The 22,024-nt window shown below is 43.5% G+C and overlaps 1 protein-coding gene across 6 annotated transcripts in view; it reads left to right on the top strand.

The window, feature by feature from the left end:
- The window catches only part of THOC2 (THO complex subunit 2), a 68,479-nt gene that overhangs the window by 7,633 nt on the left and 38,822 nt on the right, over positions 1-22,024 (top strand). For all 6 annotated transcript variants that reach the window (XR_012788428.1, XR_012788430.1, XR_012788429.1 and 3 more), the window contains exons 3-15: positions 775-866; positions 1,678-1,729; positions 3,386-3,456; positions 4,231-4,352; positions 6,332-6,465; positions 8,530-8,696; positions 9,008-9,100; positions 9,781-9,930; positions 15,445-15,617; positions 18,303-18,498; positions 19,225-19,263; positions 19,441-19,571; positions 19,820-19,921. Coding sequence is in view for 3 of the 6 variants with exons in the window: in XM_075573410.1 (XP_075429525.1) it covers positions 775-866; positions 1,678-1,729; positions 3,386-3,456; positions 4,231-4,352; positions 6,332-6,465; positions 8,530-8,696; positions 9,008-9,100; positions 9,781-9,930; positions 15,445-15,617; positions 18,303-18,498; positions 19,225-19,263; positions 19,441-19,571; positions 19,820-19,921 (1,522 nt within the window). In the remaining 3 variants the exon portion in view is untranslated. The remainder of the gene's footprint in view (positions 1-774; positions 867-1,677; positions 1,730-3,385; positions 3,457-4,230; positions 4,353-6,331; positions 6,466-8,529; positions 8,697-9,007; positions 9,101-9,780; positions 9,931-15,444; positions 15,618-18,302; positions 18,499-19,224; positions 19,264-19,440; positions 19,572-19,819; positions 19,922-22,024) is intronic.

Genomic DNA, 22,024 nt, shown 5'->3' with positions numbered 1-22,024 from the left:
CCGATGAGGAATCGTGCCCCCTGGATTCTGATAATACCAGTAACTTCACTGGTATTTACTTCCTATTTTTTTGCACGGGAGTTAAATGGCCGTTCAAAAGGAATCCACAACTGACAAGGTTCTGGCTTCCAGTTGTCCCGCAGGACATAAGATTTGATGGCAGTTTTGTTTTCCTGGAGTGCGGTTCAGCTCGGGAGGACGAGAAATCCTGCCCGCTGCTTTAACTTATTTAACTCTCTGTAATAATACTGTTCGGCTTCTGCTGAAAAAGAGGATGATCCTAAAGTAATAAAGGTTATTTAAAGCGTTTATGCATGTCATTGGTTTGTTCAATGCTGAAACTAGGTCCTATATACATAACTGGGGTGTCGCACCTCTACTCCAAATTTTTTTTGTACTGGATGACTGATTCACTCTCAGCCTAGAAGTTATACACCGTAAAAAAGAGTGAATGCATCTGTCGCCATCAACTACTGTAAAACTTTCATACATCTAAAATGTAGCAGCTATTAACAGCATTATTCCCTACATATCCCATGGTGGCCATATACAATATCTTTTTTTTTTTTTTTTAAATATAAATGTACATGGTTTGTTATCTTTTGGTTGATGGTATGAGAACTTCATTGCGATGACACTGTAAGAAGATATGGTCTTCCCATCCATTTCCCGTGCGTGTTTGCAAGGCCCACTATATTGAACGCCATGTTTTTGTTTAAAGCTGTGACCTTGCATCATCGCAAACCAATATTTTCTAACGTTTTTCTCCTGCAGACATGGAGCAGGCTCTGTATGGACTTGCATGTTACGTCATTAAGGGAAACTTGAAGTCGGATCAAGCTGCTAGTGCTCTTGCCGATATCATAGTAAGTCCATACATATATTCTTACTGTTTTTCAACCATCGGATGTTTTAGTTGTTAACGAGTATAGGTTAAATGTCAACGTTTATCATACCATTGTCTGTTTTACATTCTGTAACTTTGCCACATGTGATTACTGTTAACTCATTTACGTAGTAGATTTTCTTTCATGTGTGTCACGTTGTGTACATCAGTGAAAAATAATTCAATCCAAATTGATTTCAAGCCTTTTAGGCAGTATTTGATTCATTGGACGACTCTAAGAATAAGTTAACGTTATAAGAAATGACACACACAAAATGTCATTGAGCACGTGTTTGCCGCACCATTGTAGGTTTAACTGTTTTGTGTCTCTTCTCAGTAACGTTACAGTTGTGGTGCTCATCCATTTATGATGGCCAAAAGTTGGTCACCGCTGCTTAGTAATAAGAATTGTATCCAACTTGAAGTAGCCTGGTCTAGGGAAGGGGTGGCCGACGCCAGTCCTCAAGGGACACAAACAGGAAAGGTAGCAGGGATATCCTTAAAACCTGACCTGTTGGTAGCCCTTGAGGATTGGGGTTGGCCCACTCCTGCTCCTAGAGGCGTTCAAATGAACGAAACTAAAATATTCTCCGGTAAGGGGAAGTCGCTGAGCAGCATTTTGAACAAGTGCCTAAAACAGGGGAAACATTTTCTTCTCCGTTACGAGCTACAAACTTTATTAACAAGGTATTTTCCAATGGGATTAAAGTAATATGATTTGTAATGTCATTAGATCACGCTAAATGTGATATTGCTCATTGTTTAACAATTACACCTGCCCTGTTCTGTAGGAGCTGAGAGAAGACATGCCTTCAATCTTGGCAGATGTATTTTGTGTGTTGGGTAAGTTCAGTTAAAATGTTGCTTTTTTTCCCTCTATCTTATATAGACCTTCTTTTGCTTCCATCTCCAGTATTTCAGACACACCATGTCTAATTAAGGAATATACAGTGACTAATCCTGAGTAACCAATCCATAGATGTTTGTTGTATTTCATTTACTGGTGTGGCTGCCTTTTTAAAGAAGTTATTTAAAGTAGATATTTTCAACCCTTGAGGGCAGGGCTGCTCAACCCCAGTCCTCAAGTGACCCCCTTTCCCAGAGCCACCTCTGCAAAGCTGAGATATGAAAGCCTGACCTGTTGGGGTAAGGGGGTGAAACTTGGCCCAGCTGGGGTTCCTGAGAAGTGGAGAAGCACTGCAGTAATATGTAATGGCAGTACTAATAATTAGCTTTCGACTTCAAAGTGGCCCGGAAATGCTGTTGGTGTTACTTTCCTGTCTCTGCTTTTTTAGTTTAGTGGTGCAGTTCAATGTCAAAAAGTCTGGCTTTGGTCCTGCACTCGGCAGAAAAAATAACTCTGTATTGTCGAGTCAGTTTTCTATTATGGACAATGCAGTCCTTGGTACTAAGTTTTGAATTCTTAAATTACTATTTCCTTTCCTTCTTTTTTTTAAAATAAATTTGTGTGTGTGTGTGTGTCTTTAAATTAAACATTGCGAACACATGGGACAAAAGCAAAGTTATAAGGCTGACCACACTCATGCTTGAGAGCGGTGACGTCACCATATATATATATTTTTTTAACGTGCGAGGGGGGGGGGCATTGCTGGGGGCATGGCTGAGCAGTGTTGGCGCTGATTGCTTGAGGAGGGCATGTGACCCCTCAGCGTGCCTGAAAGACAAATTAATCTGCCTCTGCAAGCGCCTAGAGCTTGCAAGCGTACGCGCGCGCCGCGTGAGTGTGGCCGGACACCTTCTCATTCATTGTGCTGACCGCACCAAGCGGCACAGAGAATGCAGCCTTAGACTGGTAGTTCATATCACATCATGTTCGTCTTGTAGAAAATCAGTACAATATTCATTAGATAAATATAGCAACCATTCTGAGTTCTAGGAGATGCTCTAAACAAGATCATCCGATCAATAAGTCTTTTGCCGGGTATTTTTTAGCCGGGATAAAGTTATATGGCAAATTAACAGGTCACTTGAAGACCATTAGGAGTCCTGATATATCATAAACCTACTTGGGACACACAAAAAATGTATAGGCTTCCCTCCTCATGGGAACTGGGATCGGTCTAATCGGTGACTCTCCCACCCTCCGGTGTGGAACTGCGTCCGTTCTCTGTTCACCGCTTCTCCGTAGTATAGCTGTTTGAGTGCCCGGATTTCATGTCGGCGTCCCTCCAATCGTTTTGATTCAAAATGGAAAACGTTTAGTGCAGATCGGTGGTAAGGCGCCGTACCACCGAGGTGCTCTAAACCTTTTTGATGTATACATAAGAGAGGCTACGTGCAAAGACTCGGCAGGATGCCTTCAATTTTCATTAGCTGAAATTGCCTCTGACTGGGGAAGACTAACCAAGCAGCTTTTATATCATGGTATAGAGATTCGACCATATTCGTACATTCCTCTTTTCTTTTACAAGTGTTCAAAGCATGAAATCATACTAAGTGTGATGTGTTAGTTTATTTTCTTTTTTATATTATATGCAGATATTGAAACCAGTTGTCTGGAAGAAAAGGGGAAAAGAGACCATTTTACCCAACTGGTTTTGTCATGTTTGGTAAGTTATTGACTTGGTTTTGTTCAATAAAAATGTAGTTTAAAATGGTACCAATTTTATTACAATAAATGCAGTATTATGTAATGATTTGTGAGCACCACGTATCATTGAAGCAGCAATCCAAGACGGCGGATTTTTTGGCGAATTCAATTTTTTTATATATAGGGTTGAAGTAGGGGGTGTCTGGAGCTGAAGCCTGTTAATTTCAACTACAGGAACCCCCTGCTTCTGGAGATGCTTACCTGCAAATTAGGTGCCGGTAACTTCTCTCGTAAGCTACCTGGGCTCACAATATGGCCGCTCTTCAGGTATTTCCTGGTCTGCTGGCCAATAGGAAGCCATGATGTCATCGGCGCGGCTTTCTATTGGCCCATGTGACGCGGGAGCCTCAAACTTGAAAGCCCTGTTTGCTGAGCCGGAGCTGCTACCGCACTTTCTTATCTCCGCAAGTAGGGTGTCACCGGAGGGAAATTAACAGGGTTCAGCTCCGACGAACCCCGAATTCAATTCTGCATTTTAAAAATAAATAATTCTGTAATAAAAATCGCTGTCTTGGATTGCTCCTTTTTAAAGGAAAACATTGCAATATGAATAACTAAAATGTTTTTTAGAAAGTGCACACTATAATGTGACCGCTCTTTCAAGCATTTCTGTTTTAACCAAACTTTGAGTGCCTTTTAAATAACACTGCAAGAAGAACTGGAATGCTCATTTTGGGAGTTTTGCTTCTGTAAATGTAGTTCTTTGACATCATCACTGTTTTGTCCTTGGCAGAATTTAGTATCGGACACTATCCTGAAGGAACGCCTGGATCCAGAAACACTGGAATCATTAGGGCTGATCAAGCAGTCTCAACAGTTCAACCAGAAATCTGTCAAAATAAAGACCAAACTTTTGTAAGTATACAAACTGTATTGAAATGGGTTGTACACCGTTTTCTTTTATCACTGTTCTGGAATAACCAGGCTTTTCATGCTATAGACCAGCGGTGCGCTTTCTTTCCACCTGTCACTCGAAACCCCTTACATACCTTCGGTACATTGATGATATCCTCCTGATTTGGACCTCTGGTGAACAGGACCTCCTACAGTTCCATGAGAACTTCAATACGTTCCACCCGACCATCAACCTCAAACTCACCCATTCAGAACAACCAACTACAGACTTCTGTATACCGCAAACCTACAGACAGAGCCAGCTATTTGAGGGACAACAGCTTCCAACAGACACACACTAAGGATGCAACCATCTACAGTCAAGCCATATGATACAACCGGATATGCTCCGACACAGCAGACAGAGGCCAGCGGATTACAGCCTTGAGATCAAATTTCATAAACCGTGGCTATAACCATAGAATTGTAGACCAACAAAGCCACCAGAATACTAAGAAGTGATCTCCTTGAATACAGACAGAAAGAGACAAGGGCCAGGGTACCTTTTTGGTGATCACATAAAACTCACACCTAGGAGCCCTACGCATGATCGCCAGGGAACTACAACCCATTCTCCAGGAATATACAAGACTGCAGCATGTATTCCCTGAAACACCCTTATTATCATACAGAACCTCATAATCTCAAGAAAATGATGGTGAGGAGTAAAGTATTTAACAGTACAACCAAATGCGGGACAAGACCATGCCAGGACGCAAGATACAAAACATGCGCAATGCTCCACACAGCGGACACAATACACATACCACACGGGAATCTGGAGTACAAAATCAGAGGAAGGTTCACCTGTTCCTCCAGCAATGTCGTGTACATTTATCATGTGCATGAAATGCCCAGGGGGATGCTACTACATAGGTGAGACGGGGCAGGGGCTTAACAAGAGAATGAATCTGCATCGCCACAGCATCACACGCGGAACAAGAGACAGTCCTGTCGGCGAACATTTCTCTGACTCTGGCCATAAGATGAGGTTGAATGTGGCCATACTCATAGGTAATCTTGGAACACTGAAAGAGAGAGACGGCTGCATGAATACAAATGTGTGCAACTGTTCATTTCTGACATTTCTAAACTGATGCACAGATTTGCAGAAGTTCGAGGGGGTTTTATGGTAAATAATCAGTCTTTGTGATTTTTAAACTTGTAACAGCCTGAAAGAATCTGGTCTTGGCTGAAAAGAAGGGCCCATGTCAAAGATAGAACAACTAATTTCCTAAAACTATACATCTTCCAATTTTGAGACCGTAATATGCAATAGCCCACAGGTGACCAACTCCAGTCCTCAAGAGCCACCAACAGGTCGGGTTTTAAGGATATCCCTGCTCCAGCACAGGTGGCTCAGTCGAAGACAACCTGTGCTGAAGCAGTGATAATTAGACCTTTTGGTGACCCTTGAGCACTTGAGTTGCCCACCCCTGTAATAGCCATTTATGTCTTGTTTCCGGATATTTTTAATTGAATGACAATGCTGGACATGACTTGAAGAGATTGAAACAAATAATTGTGATTTGCAATAAGCAAACAGAAGTGGGCAAAGTCCTCTGCGATTCGCACCTGCGACAGTTCTTTATCACAGAGTTAAAATAAGCATGACACCAAAACGCAGCGAGGGGGATGTGTCGTGTAATGGTCTGCTTCTGTTCTCCAGCTTTACGTTTGGAATCAGTCCATGTCAATAAATTGGCATATTTCAGTGAATAATGTTACTGATTTTCTTGTTCATTTACACTTTTTTTTTTTTAAATTTACCTTATTTGCTAAATACTTTCCCCCCCTCAAATGGTATTTTATGGTGGAATATACAGCACCTTCCTCTTGTGAAAATGATACTAATTTGGCTCTTCCTACGTATACTGTGTCGTTATTTTCATGTGTATTCTCATTGAGTTAATAGACTCAACCTCTATTCCCAATTGCAGTTATAAGCAACAGAAGTTCAATTTATTAAGAGAAGAAAATGAAGGCTATGCAAAGCTGATTGCAGAGCTTGGGCAGGATTTGTCTGGAAGCATAACAAGTGATTTAATCCTGGAAAACATCAAATCCTTAATCGGTAAGGGATAGAAGATATTCGTATGTTAAAGCGGCAGTCTGTGCATGATTGCCATTTTTGTTTTGTTTTTACACACGGAAATCTCTCCTTGTCCTTTCAAATGCTGTGTTTATTTTTGCAATGTGATGCTCTGTTCGGGGGAATTGCTGGGGAAGCATGGGGGAAGTGTGGTGGCTGCTGGGGGATTGCAGGGGCTAGTACGGTGGCTGCTGGGGATCGTGTAGGTCTGCCGGCGCCTCACACCTCCTCCCGATCGGCCATTTAAAAAAAAAATAGCGCTACCCCGGTAATAGCAGTTGCCTTAGCAGGGCCAGACCAAATGATTTCGAGGGCCTTATACGGCCCTCAGGCCTGATGTTCCCCACCCCTGCCCTAGAGGCTGATGTGGTCCAAAGGTTTCCATGATGGCATCGGAGATTAGAGATTAAATCATGATATTTTTTTTTTTTTTTAATACTAACCGAACCATGAAAGAAATGTAAGACCAGGACCGAGATACTAAACACAGAGTTAAACCTTTTTAGGCTTCTCTAGGGAAGCGTTGCTTTAAAGTGTGTTGACATAAGGTACATTTTCCTTTCTGGGACACTTGCCAATTTTATGTTTTAACTATTTAATTGAGAGTTTTGTTTCTCCACTAACATGGATTTTTTATGACCTGTATTTGTAAAATATACTTTACTAGTCTTGGTACATGCTTCATGTTATACTGCCACTAAGTCGGAGAATCTATTATGTAAGATAGTTTAAGATGTGTACCACCTCACTCATGTACATGCAGCATGTTGCAGAGCAGTGAGATACAGACCTCTGCAGCGGCCACACTGCAAATTCCGTCTTCATTACAAGTTTCAATATTTTATTTCGAGCTTTCACTGGAAGGGACTATGCAGAAAGGTTACCTGCTTACAGAAGTGCAACACGTTGAAGCCGATGTCAGCGCCCCGCTTCACTTGATCTTTCCCACACGGTGGGATCAGGGTGTCTCCGGCAAAAGTGCCGCCAATACTTACGCAGATTTAACCAACACCTCCCCCCTCCCTCGTCACATGGGCCAATAGGCAGCTGGGACAGATCAAGTTGCTTCCTTTTGGTTGTCATAACGCGGGAGGGGGCGCCTTCCTGGTACGTCGCTCGGGTACCGGGGTGTCCGGAGCCCCTCGCTTCCCAGCCATGTGTTAAATAACTGCTCCTTTAACCAAATATTCTTTGGTTACACGCAGCTGTTCTGGGATTGAGTAAGGTGTCACAGTTGAGATGTGTTCTATTATTTCTTCGTTTCCAGCTGTATTGCCCAACCCTTAATGCTTATAACCGGACATGAAACAAGTTATGGTGGGTAAAGAAAAGTAACAATAAATTACTCTTGCCACTTGTGGGACATTTGCATGTCTCAGGTCTGCAATTCTCTTTCCCCATCATTATCTCTTAACGTACAGTGCTTCTAGTGCAACCAGGGATTCTGGGTAATGAGATGCAAATGAAAACAGTGAGTCATTCTTTACTTCTCATCCATTTTAACATGGACACCTATAGGATTGTCTGCCGCATTACCCAGTTTTTGTGCACAGCCTGGGTTAAAGAAGTGCAGAGCCAGTTAACCTACTCACAGACACCTGCTACAACCTTTTGAGTCGTCTTAGTGCGAGTTTGGTTGCTGGCTATGCAAGGTGAAGCTGGTACGTGAGTGGGTAAAAAAAATGGGGGAGGGGGGCACAAACCCTCCACATGCAGTGTACAATAAATAAAAATATCACTGCACTTCTTTAACCCACACTGTGCTGAAAAGCTGTGCAATGTGGCAGGCATAAGCTTATAGGTGTCAATGCTAAAATGGATGACAAGTGAAGAGTGACTCACTGTGAGTGTTCATTTGCATGTAATTTCCCAGAATCCCTGGCTGCAGTGGAAGCATTGTATGCTAAGCGATAATGGGGAAAGACCTGTCTGAGACATAAAAATGCAGCACAAGTGGGATTTGTATTTAACACAATGCCTGCAAAGGCTCCTTTTGGCCGCCGCATACAGCCCTGTTCATATGTCCTATTTGTGTCTTCTATTTAGGATGCTTTAACCTGGATCCGAATAGAGTATTGGACATCATCCTGGAAGTGTTCGAGTGTCGCCCGGATCATGATGAGTTTTTTGTACCACTTATCGAATCCTACATGTATATGTGTGAGCCTCAAACACTGTGTCACATTCTTGGGTTCAAATTCAAGTTTTATCAGGTAAATCATAGAGAGAATATTAGGTGAAACGCCTACATTTTTCTTTAAATCAGGGGTGCTCCAGTACTTAAGACCCCCGCAACAAGTCCAGTTTTAAGGATATCCCAGCTTCGACACAGGTGGCTCAATCTTTGACAGAGCGACTGATTGAACCACCTTTGCTGAAGCTGGATATCTTTAAAGCCTGACCTGTTGCTGTGGTCTTGAGGACTGGAGTTGAACAAACCCAGCTCTAAAACGCAGTATTGTTGTATGTTTTTGTTCCTTTACCTGTACTTCTTGGTTCATTTAAAATCCTTTTTATGTTGCAGGAACCCAATGGGGAGACCCCTTCATCGTTGTACAGAGTAGCTGCAGTGCTTTTGCAGCATAATCTCATTGATTTGGAAGATCTATATGTACACGTAAGTTTACTACACACTGTAATTTAGAGACGAGCAAAATAGCCTGTGCAAGGTGTCCACAATGTTACCACGCAAGTTAACATCACAAAGCGTATTGCAGAGATGTCAACGGGTGCCCTGATCCTAGTGCAGGAGGGACCACCAACAGGTCAGGTTTTCAGGATATCTCTGCTTCAGCACAGGTGGCTCAGTAATTGGCTGAGCCACCTGTGCTGAAACAAGAATATCCTGAACACTTGACCTGTTGGTGGCCCTTGTGCACTGGAGTTGGCCACCTCTGTCCTAGTGTATTGGGACCTGTCATGACGACAGTGTTTGAGTTTGTGTTCATGCATGTTTACTTTCTGTTCCCTGGTAGCATTCTGCAATGTTGTCTTAACATAGTTGCAAAAACTATGTTTATAAGGAGTGTTTCATTAAATGTTATTAATTTCAAGATTTACATTGCAAAGTACTTACATTGGTTGGCATACCTGTGCAATAATCTGGTTTTACTTTCCAGACACAGATAACCTTGTTATTTCTTTACAGTTATATTGGAAATGCTCTGTCATGTCAATGTGGACTAAATGCATTTATTGGGGAAATGAATACCTTGCATTGTATTTTGTATCTTTTATTTTTTGTTTATTCAAATGCAACTGAAATATAATTTGTCTGTTGGCGTTACTTTCCTCTAGCTTCTTCCATTGGATAGTAGCATTCTGGAGGAATACAAGAAAGAGGTTGTTGAAGCGAAGCAGATTGTACGGAAACTAACATTAGTCGTTCTGTCTTCTGAAAAATCCGAGGATAAGGATAAAGAGAAGGAGGATGAGAAAACTGAAAAGGTATGTACTGTTCTAGTGCAAGTCCCTGGCAACCTGCAGGATCTCGCTTACACAACTGGTAGATATGCTGCAAAGTAAAGCTCTTTATATGTCTGTAGTTGGGGAGTAGGATAGATGGCATTAGGGCTGTGTTAAGGTGCTACACAGAGGAAAAAGACGGAATATTATTGTGGAACTAGAGTCTCTCAAAAAGTACCTCTTTGTTAGTGTACTCAAAATGGTGTTTAATGGGGAACAGTTGAACAGAAACCCTTCTATTCAGTTAGAGCAGGTGTCGGCAACCAGCGGCTCTTTCAGCACTTGCAAGCGGCTCTCCCCCGTCCGCAGGTTGCTGTTCCTCAGCTGCTGCTTCTCTCCCTCACTTTTGCTGCTTTTTATTTCTGCGGGGTGTAGTGGCGGCTGGCGCTGGTCGGGCCTCTTCTTGCCTCCGGGCATCTCCCAAGCAACTGGCATGCCTCCTACACTGTCCCACGCCGTGCCTCTCTGATGCCGGCGCGCTGATGTCACAGAGCGGCCCGGCGTGGGACAGTGCAGGAGGCATGCCAGCATTTGGGGAGATGCCTGGAGGCAACAAGAGGCCCGACCAGCACCAGCCGGGCCCCCCCAAAGCTACCGGAAACCAAGTGAGGGAGAGAGGCTGGAAAGCGGCAACCCTGGCGAGGCAGGCCCAAAGTAAGTGGCTGTCTTAGTATGGAGCTGGTGAGTAATACGCTTTGCAGAAGGTGTGTGTGTGTGTGTCTCTCTCGATCTCTAGATATGCTTTTCTATATACTGCTCCTTATAATCGGTGAGAAATTATCTTGATCGTTATCGTGTTTTTTTTTTTAACACATTTTTGTATTATGTAAAAGCACCTTTTTAGTTGGACCTCTTTTAGTGGGACCTCTTTTCAGCTCTGAAATTATCGAAAAGCAGAAACTGTTATTCTGTAGATTTGAATAATTATGGGAAGATATGGAGTAGGATTTAAAAAAAAAAAAAAATCAATGAACTGCAGGCCAGGCAAAATGATTTAGTAGAGAAAAGAGCTGAAAGCGGCACTACAACCAAATAAATAAAACAACCACAACCCAAACTGGGACAGGAGTGCAAAGATTGAGTGTCGGTGAACCAGGAAGTGATGGGGAAGAGAAGGAGCATGAAGAGAGAGCAGCCCTGTCTCAGAGCTGCTGCACCCTGATAACCAGGCCCTGAGGAGTATAACTCGGAGGATCTGACTGACTAGGTAACAGACGGGCTCCCTGCGTAGAGCTGAGAGCGGATCAGCAGTCTGTCTGACTAAAGGAGATTGACGTTACACGTTCAAGATATAAATCTTACCGATGGTAGACGTGCAGACACACCCCTGACGAAGCCGTCCAGGCGAAACGCAGCGTTGGGCGTTTCTATTGACCGCACTCCGGATTAGCAGTCAGCTGCGTTACCAGTCTAGCTCTGGAAATGTGGCGCTGCTGTGGAACCGAGACTACACCGGTTAACTCTGTGAAACATCACTGCTACTTGATGCCTATTGGTGCCCCTCGGATGACTCTGAAGATTAAGGAGATCGTTCTTCACATACGGTAGTTTGCGGGTTTACCACATACTCCCGGGTGGAGCGGATACATCTGTGTACATTGGGGATTCACCAATTGGTGCTACAGACTTCGTGATACCTATGTAGACTTTGGGGTATGTTTATAGGACTTTTGGCTACATGGGCAGTGTGTCGGATCTACAGCACTCGACTCTAAAAACCCCTTTCCACTTTTTCACTTTGATTCTGATGTTCGAAGGGGAGAACAGCTACTTGGTTTTGTGCTGTACAGCTCATATGGAACAGTGTATCCTTAAGAGGAGAATGTATCACTATGGCGAGACTTTTAAGTTAGTTCTTGTTGCTGCTACTATAATTAAATATATTTTTCTCTCCTTTTTGTTGATCCTATGTATCATTTTACCATCATTATTTGATACCTTTTACTTGAGAGCATACGTTTCTGCTAAATTTCACGTTTTGCTCTTCCACTGCTCCATTATGTATTCCACCAGGGTTTATTGTGTTTATATTCTATGTTCATAATTTCTATGCATCTATTTACCCTATATTGAGGTTTAATTATATACTTTTCTTCTTCTTTGCTGGCTGGGCAGTTATCCCATGTTATCAGGGGAGGCTACATACTATTTAACCTCTCCTGGACCATAGGGATACTGTGAGGTTGTAGTTACCTTTAGTATTTGTTGGGTGCTTTTGTATTTTATATGGTACCGGATTACTTTATCATAACCGGGTACTTCTTAGCTGACTGCTGATTACATCATTATTGTGACTTTTTAGTGTTCTGGAGACGGTCCATTTATATGTTTTCTAGTGTGTTTATTCCTATTGTCTTGTATGTTTCATCATTGGTTATCTCCTTAATACATTTTGTACTTTCACCCGCTCAGAGTGCCCCCCCGCTATGGAGTTTCTGTGAATCTCGTCTTATGAGATTTAAATTTTCTTCTTTTTTTGCAAAATGATTTAGTAGTCTATTACTTGTGAACAAATAGATTTTAACAAGTTCCAGCGATAAAGCGGAGCAATAATGTACGCCTACGCTCATAGAATGTCGTCTTCTTTTTTTGTTTTTTGTTATGAGAAACGGGGCTTTGCTAGAATGAATGTTTCAGATCTTATGTTCTCATGCCGCCTAAATAGTCCTAGTTTAAGGAATGAGGGCATAACCTCTTATTGTGAAAGAATGATTCAAGCAGAACAGGTTCTTTCTGTACATTCTTTCTTGAGTTGATGGGAATCAATATGATTAATCCTCTTAATGAGGTTTACAATGCATGAATGAATCATAACCCTACCCCACATTGTTTAGATTTGTGATATTTGAATGAACTCATTTTAAAGCACATGGAAAGTTCAGCTATCACCATACATATACATAGGCTTATTTTATAAAAGCTCACAAGATTTGAAAATTCATACCGGAAGTCTGAATCCTAAATTACTTGTAGCTCATGCACAGCTTTCACCAGGTGCTTGGGAGTCTAGCGGAGATGCACAAGGTGCTGGGATTGCAGCGGACCTGCACATGGGGCTGGGATTGCAGCGGAGATGCACCAGGGGCTGGGATTGCAGCGGACCTGCACATGGGGCTGGGATTGCAGCATACCTGCACCAGGGGCTGGGATTGCAGCGGACCTGCACATGGGGCTGGGATTGCAGCGGACCTGCACATGGGGCTGGGATTGCAGCGGACCTGCACATGGGGCTGGGATTGCAGCGGACCTGCACATGGGGCTGGGATTGCAGCGGACCTGCACGTGGGGCTGGGATTGCAGCGGACCTGCACGTGGGGCTGGGATTGCAGCGGACCTGCACGTGGGGCTGGGATTGCAGCGGACCTGCACCAGGGGCTGGGATTGCAGCGGACCTGCACCAGGGGCTGGGATTGCAGCGGACCTGCACCAGGGGCTGGGATTGCAGCGGACCTGCACCAGGGGCTGGGATTGCAGCGGACCTGCACCAGGGGCTGGGATTGCAGCGGACCTGCACATGGGGCTGGGATTGCAGCGGACCTGCACATGGGGCTGGGATTGCAGCGGACCTGCACATGGGGCTGGGATTGCAGCGGACCTGCACATGGGGCTGGGATTGCAGCGGACCTGCACATGGGGCTGGGATTGCAGCGGACCTGCACATGGGGCTGGGATTGCAGCGGACCTGCACATGGGGCTGGGATTGCAGCGGACCTGCACATGGGGCTGGGATTGCAGCGGACCTGCACATTGGGCTGGGATTGCAGCGGACCTGCACCAGGGGCTGGGATTGCAGCGGACCTGCACCAGGGGCTGGGATTGCAGCGGACCTGCACCAGGGGCTGGGATTGCAGCGGGGATGCACATGGGGCTGGGATTGCAGCGGACCTGCACCAGGGACTGGGATTGCAGCGGACCTGCACCAGGGGCTGGGATTGCAGCGGGGATGCACATGGGGCTGGGATTGCAGCGGACCTGCACCAGGGGCTGGGATTGCAGCGGGGATGCCCCAGGGGCTGGGTTTGAAGCGGGGATGCACAAGGTGGCACAAGATTGCCAACGTGTTTAATGTCCAAGCCATGTTCTAAAGCTTTGTTAATCAAAAACAAAGCTAATTGCATATAAATATTAGATGTTTAAGTTTCTGTATATTTATAAATATAGAGGTATGTGTATATATACGTGTGTGCATGTGTGGCTAGATATAGATGTCTGTCTTCATAGTTTATAGTTTTCTACTTATTACTTAATCTGTTTTTCATTAACTAATTATGTGCCCACAACACAGCTAATGTGGCCTTACATTTTATTGTTCTACATTTCTATTGGATCTGCAAGTCCTTTTCGTTACTGTGACAGCGGAGATACTCTGCTATAATTGTTCACTGCTTTTGTTTTTTGCACAATGGCCCTTTAATATTCTCTGGAGTTAGCACATCAGTATCACATGTTTCCTTCATTGCATTTATCCTTTTCACAGTGGTTCTGTACAGACAACAGGTTTAATTCCATTTCCCTGAACTTTGAAAATGTTGCCAGCCTTTAAATTTATGTATGATTTTTTTTTATTACTGTTATTTAAATCCTATTTTAATTTGGATTGCATGAAATTGCCATGCTTTGTTTAGTTTACTGCTATGAATGTAAATAACATTGCTTAACTATACTCCAGAGGCAGCACAAATGAGCAAATCCAAATGCCTGATTCACATTTTATTGCTGGGGAAAACATAATTTGATTGTACGCTCAGTGGTAAAATTATTAGACTTGAAAAGAAAGTTCATTATTTTTTTTTATTTTTTTTTTAGCACTTGTGCTGATTTTTGTAATTTGATAAATATTTGCAATTAAGGTTCAGGCAAATAGTTCCTCCAACTTTTTATTTTATACTTTGAAGCCTTTGTATGTATTTTAAAGGGACTTTTTTCTTTGTTTTACCTAGTTCTGTTTTTCAAATGTAAAGATGCATAATTTCTACTGTACCACAGGGCATGATGCAAATGTATTCACTATAGGCGATGGGAATAAAGCCAGCCTCCTAAATGGTGTTTATGAACAGATCGATCAATATGTTTTTTTAGTGGGATGTGATACTGTCATTTCTTTGACCAGCAATTAATCCATCGTGTTCTTATTTCTTTATTTGTTTTTGGGCAAAAAAACAAAAGGTAGTTTTGAGTAAAAACAAACGTGTAATTCTTCACAATTGAAAAACATGTAATTTATTTAGTTCAATTTTACAAGCTTGCCCAAATTACATTATCTGTATTGCAAGGGAATAAATGCACAATAGATTGCAAGGTTCTCTCCATGCTAAAGAGGTTTATACACAAAGCAGATCTCTCTCTGGTTCTGTTGACATAAATGTAATCAGAACAAGTAAAGTGTTTTTATTGGTAGATGAAAGACATGTATATGTGTTGGGAGAAATGCCTCCAGTCACTTGGGTCTGTCAGAGAGATGGGATTACACAGTTATTGCAACCAATTTATTTTCAGCCTCCTGACAACCAGAAGCTTGGTTTATTGGAAGCTCTAATAAAGATTGGAGACTGGCAGCATGCACAAAACATTATGGATCAGATGCCTCCATTCTATGCCACGTCGCATAAGTCCATCGCTATAGCTCTCTGTCGTCTTATTCATGTAACTATTGAGCCCCTGTATCGCAGGTAAATTCATATTGTACTCGTAGTCTGGCAAACCTATTGTTCATTTTGTACTTACTATGGCAATCCGTGACTGACCCGAGGACATGCCTTCTTCTTGGTACGTTTCAGTTATAGAACTGTCCTTTTTTATAGATTAATATTTTCGTAAATCATTTTTTGTGCTGACAGGTTATCGCGTAACCATGGGGTGGGTAACTACTGTCCTCAAGGCGCCAAATATTCAGTGGAAAGTCCTGTATTCCTCACGGAATCCGCACACTTGCTTGACAGGCCATGTAATGAGAGAAAAACAAACAAACACAGATCATAGTGTAACACTGTAGGGTAAATCAGTACTACACTACAAATCACATAAAACAGTGAGACTACTAGTGACAATTAAAATACACTATTTAATAATATAAGAACTATGCTATAAAATGGTATTGTCAAATACAGAGAGCCGCTGGTCATCCGGGGTGGAAAAATCAGAGCCCTACTTACACACGCGGTGTAATGACAGAGTCCTCTCGGCGCAGATGGTGTCCTTGCAGAGTTGAAGCTCTGCTCCGCCGCGACTCACGTCCAAACCGTCCCTTCAGGTTCCCAGGAACAATGCCGGTGACGAAGGCTGGTTGGTGAGGTGCACAGCACAACAGCACGTGTGGCCGGTTCGCATCACTCCCGCCTCCTGCTTCACAGGCTCTCTCAGCGCGCGCGAGTGTGCCCGTGTCCTTAAAAATGCACAGATGCGCACCAGGGATTAAGTAAATGTTATTTATTAAAAATACACAAATAATACTGAGAGGATCCAACCCCACCTCAGCTAAAAATGTTATGCAGCTCAGATATAGGGACCATAAAGATGACCTCTAAAATATCTAAACCCTAAACAGCATAACACATAGAACACAATAAAAACGAATATAATCAATGAAAGAAAACAATCCCAACGATTTAAAGTGAAACCGCCATAAGGACTATCAACAAAACTGACAAGGGGAGACGGACACTCACACTGAGGCAGAAATGCGGGTCCACGGTGTCCGTATAGGGATCCGGATCACGGCACCGTAGAGTTGGAACACACCGCTTGTGCCTCTCGCAGGCTCCGTCTCAGCTTGTCAGCAAACACGCGCAGGATGACCTGTCGTGACGTCTACGCGTTTCGCACAATGTGCCTCGTCATCCTGCGCGTGTTTGCTGACAAGCTGAGACGGAGCCTGCGAGAGGCACAAGCGGTGTGTTCCAACTCTACGGTGCCGTGATCCGGATCCCTATACGGACACCGTGGACCCGCATTTCTGCCTCAGTGTGAGTGTCCGTCTCCCCTTGTCAGTTTTGTTGATAGTCCTTATGGCGGTTTCACTTTAAATCGTTGGGATTGTTTTCTTTCATTGATTCTATTTGTTTTTATTGTGTTCTATGTGTTATGCTGTTTAGGGTTTAGATATTTTAGAGGTCATCTTTATGGTGCCTATATCTGAGCTGCATAACATTTTTAGCTGAGGTGGGGTTGGATCCTCTCAGTATTATTTGTGTATTTTTAATAAATAACATTTACTTAATCCCTGGTGCGCATCTGTGCATTTTTCTTACCTTGATTGTAAGAAGGGCTCTGATTTTTCCACCCCGGATGACCAGCGGCTCTCTGTATTTGACAATACCATTTTATAGCATAGTTCTTATATTATTAAATAGTGTATTTTAATTGTCACTAGTAGTCTCACTGTTTTATGTGATTTGTAGTGTAGTACTGATTTACCCTACAGTGTTACACTATGATCTGTGTTTGTTTGTGTTTCTCTCATTACATGGCCTGTCAAGCAAGTGTGCGGATTCCGTGAGGAATACAGGACTTTCCACTGAATATTTGGCGCCAGGTTTTTTTCTTTTTCACGTATTTTCTGTTTGTACTAGCAGTAGGTACCAGGCAGCCTAACTTTAAGTTAAAGGTATTTTGTAACTTGTCACATTGGTGTTTAAACTTTAGCGCTTTTTCACAATTTTTTTCTTTTACAGTCCTCAAGGGCTACCAACAGGACAGGTTTCCATGATATTCCTGCTTCAGCACAGGTCTGAGCCACCTACGCGGAAGCAGGGATATCCTGAAAACCTGACCTGTTAGTGGCCCTTGAGGACTGGATTCGCTCACCCATGGCGGAACGCCAAGCCATACATTTTGCTAATCGTTGAAATCAACATTTGTTTATCAGTTTTTAAATCTAAATAGCTGATTAAATGTTTAATGAGGAGCATAATTCTGCTTTTTATTGCTGATCATAAAAGACCAATTGTAAAATTGCAGATAAAATGCACTTTATAAAAATTCAATCTGTTAAAACCTAACAATATTCTTCAATAACTAATTGGGGTCATGAGAAACTGGGTGTTTGGAAAAGGCTGCTATCTTTTAACCCTATGGGCGCCCAGAGACGTCCTTATGTCATGGGCGCTGACACTCTAGGGGCCCCATGATGTAGAAAGTAAGTCAAAGAAGCCCTCTAGTTTTATTAGGGGAGATGGCGCCCAGGACGCCCTCTACAATGAAGGAAATGGAAGGAGGGAGGGGCGCCTTCCCTTGCTCCATCCGTAACGGAGCAAACACGTGATCGCCGGAGTGACTGCCTGCCCCCCCCCCCCCCAGCACTTATAGGGTTAAGTGAACCGAATGACATTTTCAGAATTAATACTGTTACTTTTTAGGGTGGCAGTGCCCAAAGGTGCCAAAGGATTTCGGGTCGCGCCTCTGCAGAGCAAGAGGGCACCAAAACCAGCCGAATGTTTTGATGACTTAAGAAGAGATGTCTTCAACATGCTTTGTTTCCTTGGCCCTCACCTTTCCCATGATGCCATCTTACTGGCAAAAGTTGTCCGACTTGGCAAAGCTTTGATGAAAGAGGTTGGTTAAATTCTGACTTTTTGATCTGGGAGGGGTTTATTCTTAACTATTCTCTATGGCAGGGGAGTGCAAAAACTGGGGGTGGCGGTGCTCTTCCCCTTTCCCAAAGCATTTAAATCAAATGCAGGGGGAGCACACGTGCGAGGCCTTTAACTCACTTACCTGGTCTCCGGCGGCTTCTGGCTACTCGTCGCCATGGCAACGTGGTGTCAAATGCCGCCTGTCCAAAACATGAGAGGAGAGGCAGTGGGGGAGAACAGGCAGGGGGGGGCAGAGTAAAAACTTTGCGCACCCCTGCTCTATAGTAAAAAGACATTAAAAATATAGTTGTTTGCTTGTTAGGCAATTGGTATTCATCAAATATGATCAAGCCTCTCCGTGGACCCCTGCCCAGCCGCATCGGGTTTTAGGAATGAGCACATGCACTTTGATTACATATAAATTGAATATTTAAATGGATGACGTTCCTTGCGAAGAGAGATGGAAAAACTACCAGATCATTTCAATGAACATGGCCATATTGTTTCAATGAAGAATGACCATGTCGCTTTTGTTATCCTTCAGCGGGAAGTCTTCTTGCGTGCAGTTCTTGTTAAATAGATAATTGTTTGTTTACTCTGTGGAAAACTTATTATGGCAGTATTTTAAAATGTGCATAGTGCCCACCTTGCCAAGGAAAATGGCAAAGCGTTCTTTTATTCTTTGACTGTATTTTTTTGTTTTTAGTTTCAGTCTGAAGCAGGTAAACAAGACAAGGAAAGAATGGTAAGTGTGCTTTCATCGTCACGGTAAATGGCAACGTAAACCGCAACTTTTGATTTCTATTTGAATGTATTAAGAATAGAACATTGGGTACCATGATAAAAATTAGCGGTGTGGTGTGTGGGTGAAGTAACCACTTTTTATCCGTTCGTTGTCGGTTTAATTTTTTTCCCTTTACAGGAGGCCTTACTCGGTTGCTTGCTAAGCATTACAGACCAAGTGTTGCTTCCTTCACTGACTTTAATGGATTGCAACGCATGCATGTCTGAAGAACTTTGGGGCATGGTCAAAGCCTTTCCGTACCAATACAGGTAAGCGGTGTTAAAACTGTTAAGAGAAGTCCAGTTAATCAGTTTAGAACAGGGGTGGCCAACTCCCGTCCTCAATGGCCACCAACAGGTCAGGTATTCAGAATATCCCTGCTTCAGCACAGGTGGCTCAGACGAAGACTGCACCACCTGTGCTGAAGCTGGGATTACAGTCAGATAGCATTACAAGTATTACAGACAGCAGTTGCCGCATGGCATTACTCCTGCATGTATTTTTGTTTACTTTTAAGGTATCGTCTTTATGGACAGTGGAAGAATGAAACGTACAACAGCCACCCATTGCTAGTGAAAGTTAAGGCACAGACGATTGATAGAGCCAAATATATCATGAAGTAAGTATAAAAAAAATAAAGACACTTTTTTTGTTTTAAGATCTTTACGGCTACACTCCAAAAGGCTTCCATAATTTTATTTTATTTTTTAACTGGCAAAGTAGCAGTCGGCAGACCCCTGACCCATAAATCAGGGTTGCTCAATGCCAGTCCTTTCTCGTGTGCTGTAAGCCACCTCCTGGCTTCCCATTAAGTACCATATGTCACAGAAGACCAGAACTTTTAACACCGAAACCACCGGGATCGCGATCACCAGACAGAACACAGTAGTTGAATAAACAAGTTTATTCTGGCAGCCAGCAAACATACAAGATACACAGTCACACAGTCACACAGTCACAATGTACACTCGCCAACCGAGGCATGGGGGAGAGGAATCTAACCAACCAGGTGCAGGGGCCTGCTTCAGTAGGCTTTCCCTGGACAGCTCCTTCTCCGGCCTCTCAGTGCTATTCCTCCATTAGCACTTTCCAATCATTGGCCAGTCGTGACGTCAGTCTGTCTCGCGCTCAACGCAACTCCAAAGTTCATCTGGTTCTTTCATTGGCCGCGCTCCTTACATAGCCCTCGGTCTCCTATACTTTTCATGGAGCAGAGGCCGCCGATCAATCAGAGCCCGGATAGTGACTGTGCAGCCAATCAGAGGAGGGGGTCGGCTTAGGCACTCTGGACCGCGCCTCGAGGAGGGAGCTGCAGGAAATTCGAACTGGCCAATGGGAATCGTTCCTACGGGACAAAGACCCGGCAACGGTTCCCTTGGCCAGCCCCAGCGTCTCGGGTGAACAAAGGCTCTGCACCGCTGAGAGCTAGTTCCCGGACCTGATTATCAGCCCTTCCCCGCTTACCATTGTCCTGGTGATCACGCCGCTCCCAGCCTCTGTCACGAACCGGCATTTCTCTGTAGGCAGCCCAGCTAAGTGAATTACTGGGTCTGCACGCGGAGAAATGCTGACAACACAAATTATATACTGGCTTGCTAACTGCGGGGAACATGCTAACATAGGGAATAAAAGTGCTTTTTATTATACAGTCCCCATTCATACAGCGTCCCCCCTTCCAGATAGCACACAGTGACATAGCTCTCATCTGGAAGAGGTTACACACACTACATTACATACAGGCCAAATGAGCCTCACAGAGGCGGTCATTGCACACGGTATTGGGGCAGCCAGCCGGGCTTCACCTTTGTGAGGCTGGCTACCCCTACCGTCACACCATATTTTGAACTAATAATAATAGCATGTTCTTGTATAGCGCTGCTAGTTTCTACGTAGCAGCTTTACAGAGACATTTTGCAGGCACAGGTCCCTGCCCCGTGGAGCTTACAATCTATGTTTTTGGTGCCTGGGGCACAGGGAGAAAGTAACTTGCCCAAGGTCACAAGGAGTTGACACCGGGAATTGAACCAGGCTCCCCTGCTTCACACTCAGTGCCAGTCAGTGTCTTTACTCACTGAGTCACTCCTTCTCCCTAGATTCTCCCCTCTTCCTCCTCTTTCCCTTGTATGTCAGCCCATATTTCTTTCTATATACCTGCTCGCCTCTTTGGTTCTGCTCAAGGATGTCTTCTACCCCTTTTGTATCTAAAGCCCTCTGGTGGCTAAAATGTCTGTTGTTGCCCTGTTTGAAACTCGTATTCCCATTATGCATTCCATCTCATGTTATTTTGTTGCTGCTATCACTGCTTTGAAGCGCTATGTACATTGTTAGTGATATACAAATAAGTGTATGTATACACACACACACACACACACACACGGGCTACTAATTCGATATTCGAATGTGCATCTGATTCTTTAAATCCTGTGATTTAATCATTGACCATCATATTTCAGGACCGTGTTGGTTACCGATTTGGTACCAGAAATAAGGGAGAATTATGGCATGTTCTTTACTCTACCGGTGACTAGAAATAACAGCCGTGTGTGAAAAATATTAGGGCTGATGACATTAACTGATTGGACGGTATCAATGTTACAGTTCTTGCGAATGAGAGGGCTTTTACAACATTGCAGTCCGTGATAAATGCCTAAAGACCGCAGTGCTGCAGTGCCGTTATGATCAGTGAGGCAGAAATTATCCCCATACATCTGTGAGAGTTATA

This window comes from Ascaphus truei, chromosome 16 (assembly GCF_040206685.1).
Source record: "Ascaphus truei isolate aAscTru1 chromosome 16, aAscTru1.hap1, whole genome shotgun sequence".
NCBI classification, from domain to species: domain Eukaryota; kingdom Metazoa; phylum Chordata; class Amphibia; order Anura; family Ascaphidae; genus Ascaphus; species Ascaphus truei.
Note: the sequence above shows the minus strand (reverse complement) of the source record. Positions and strands in the feature narration are given on the sequence as shown.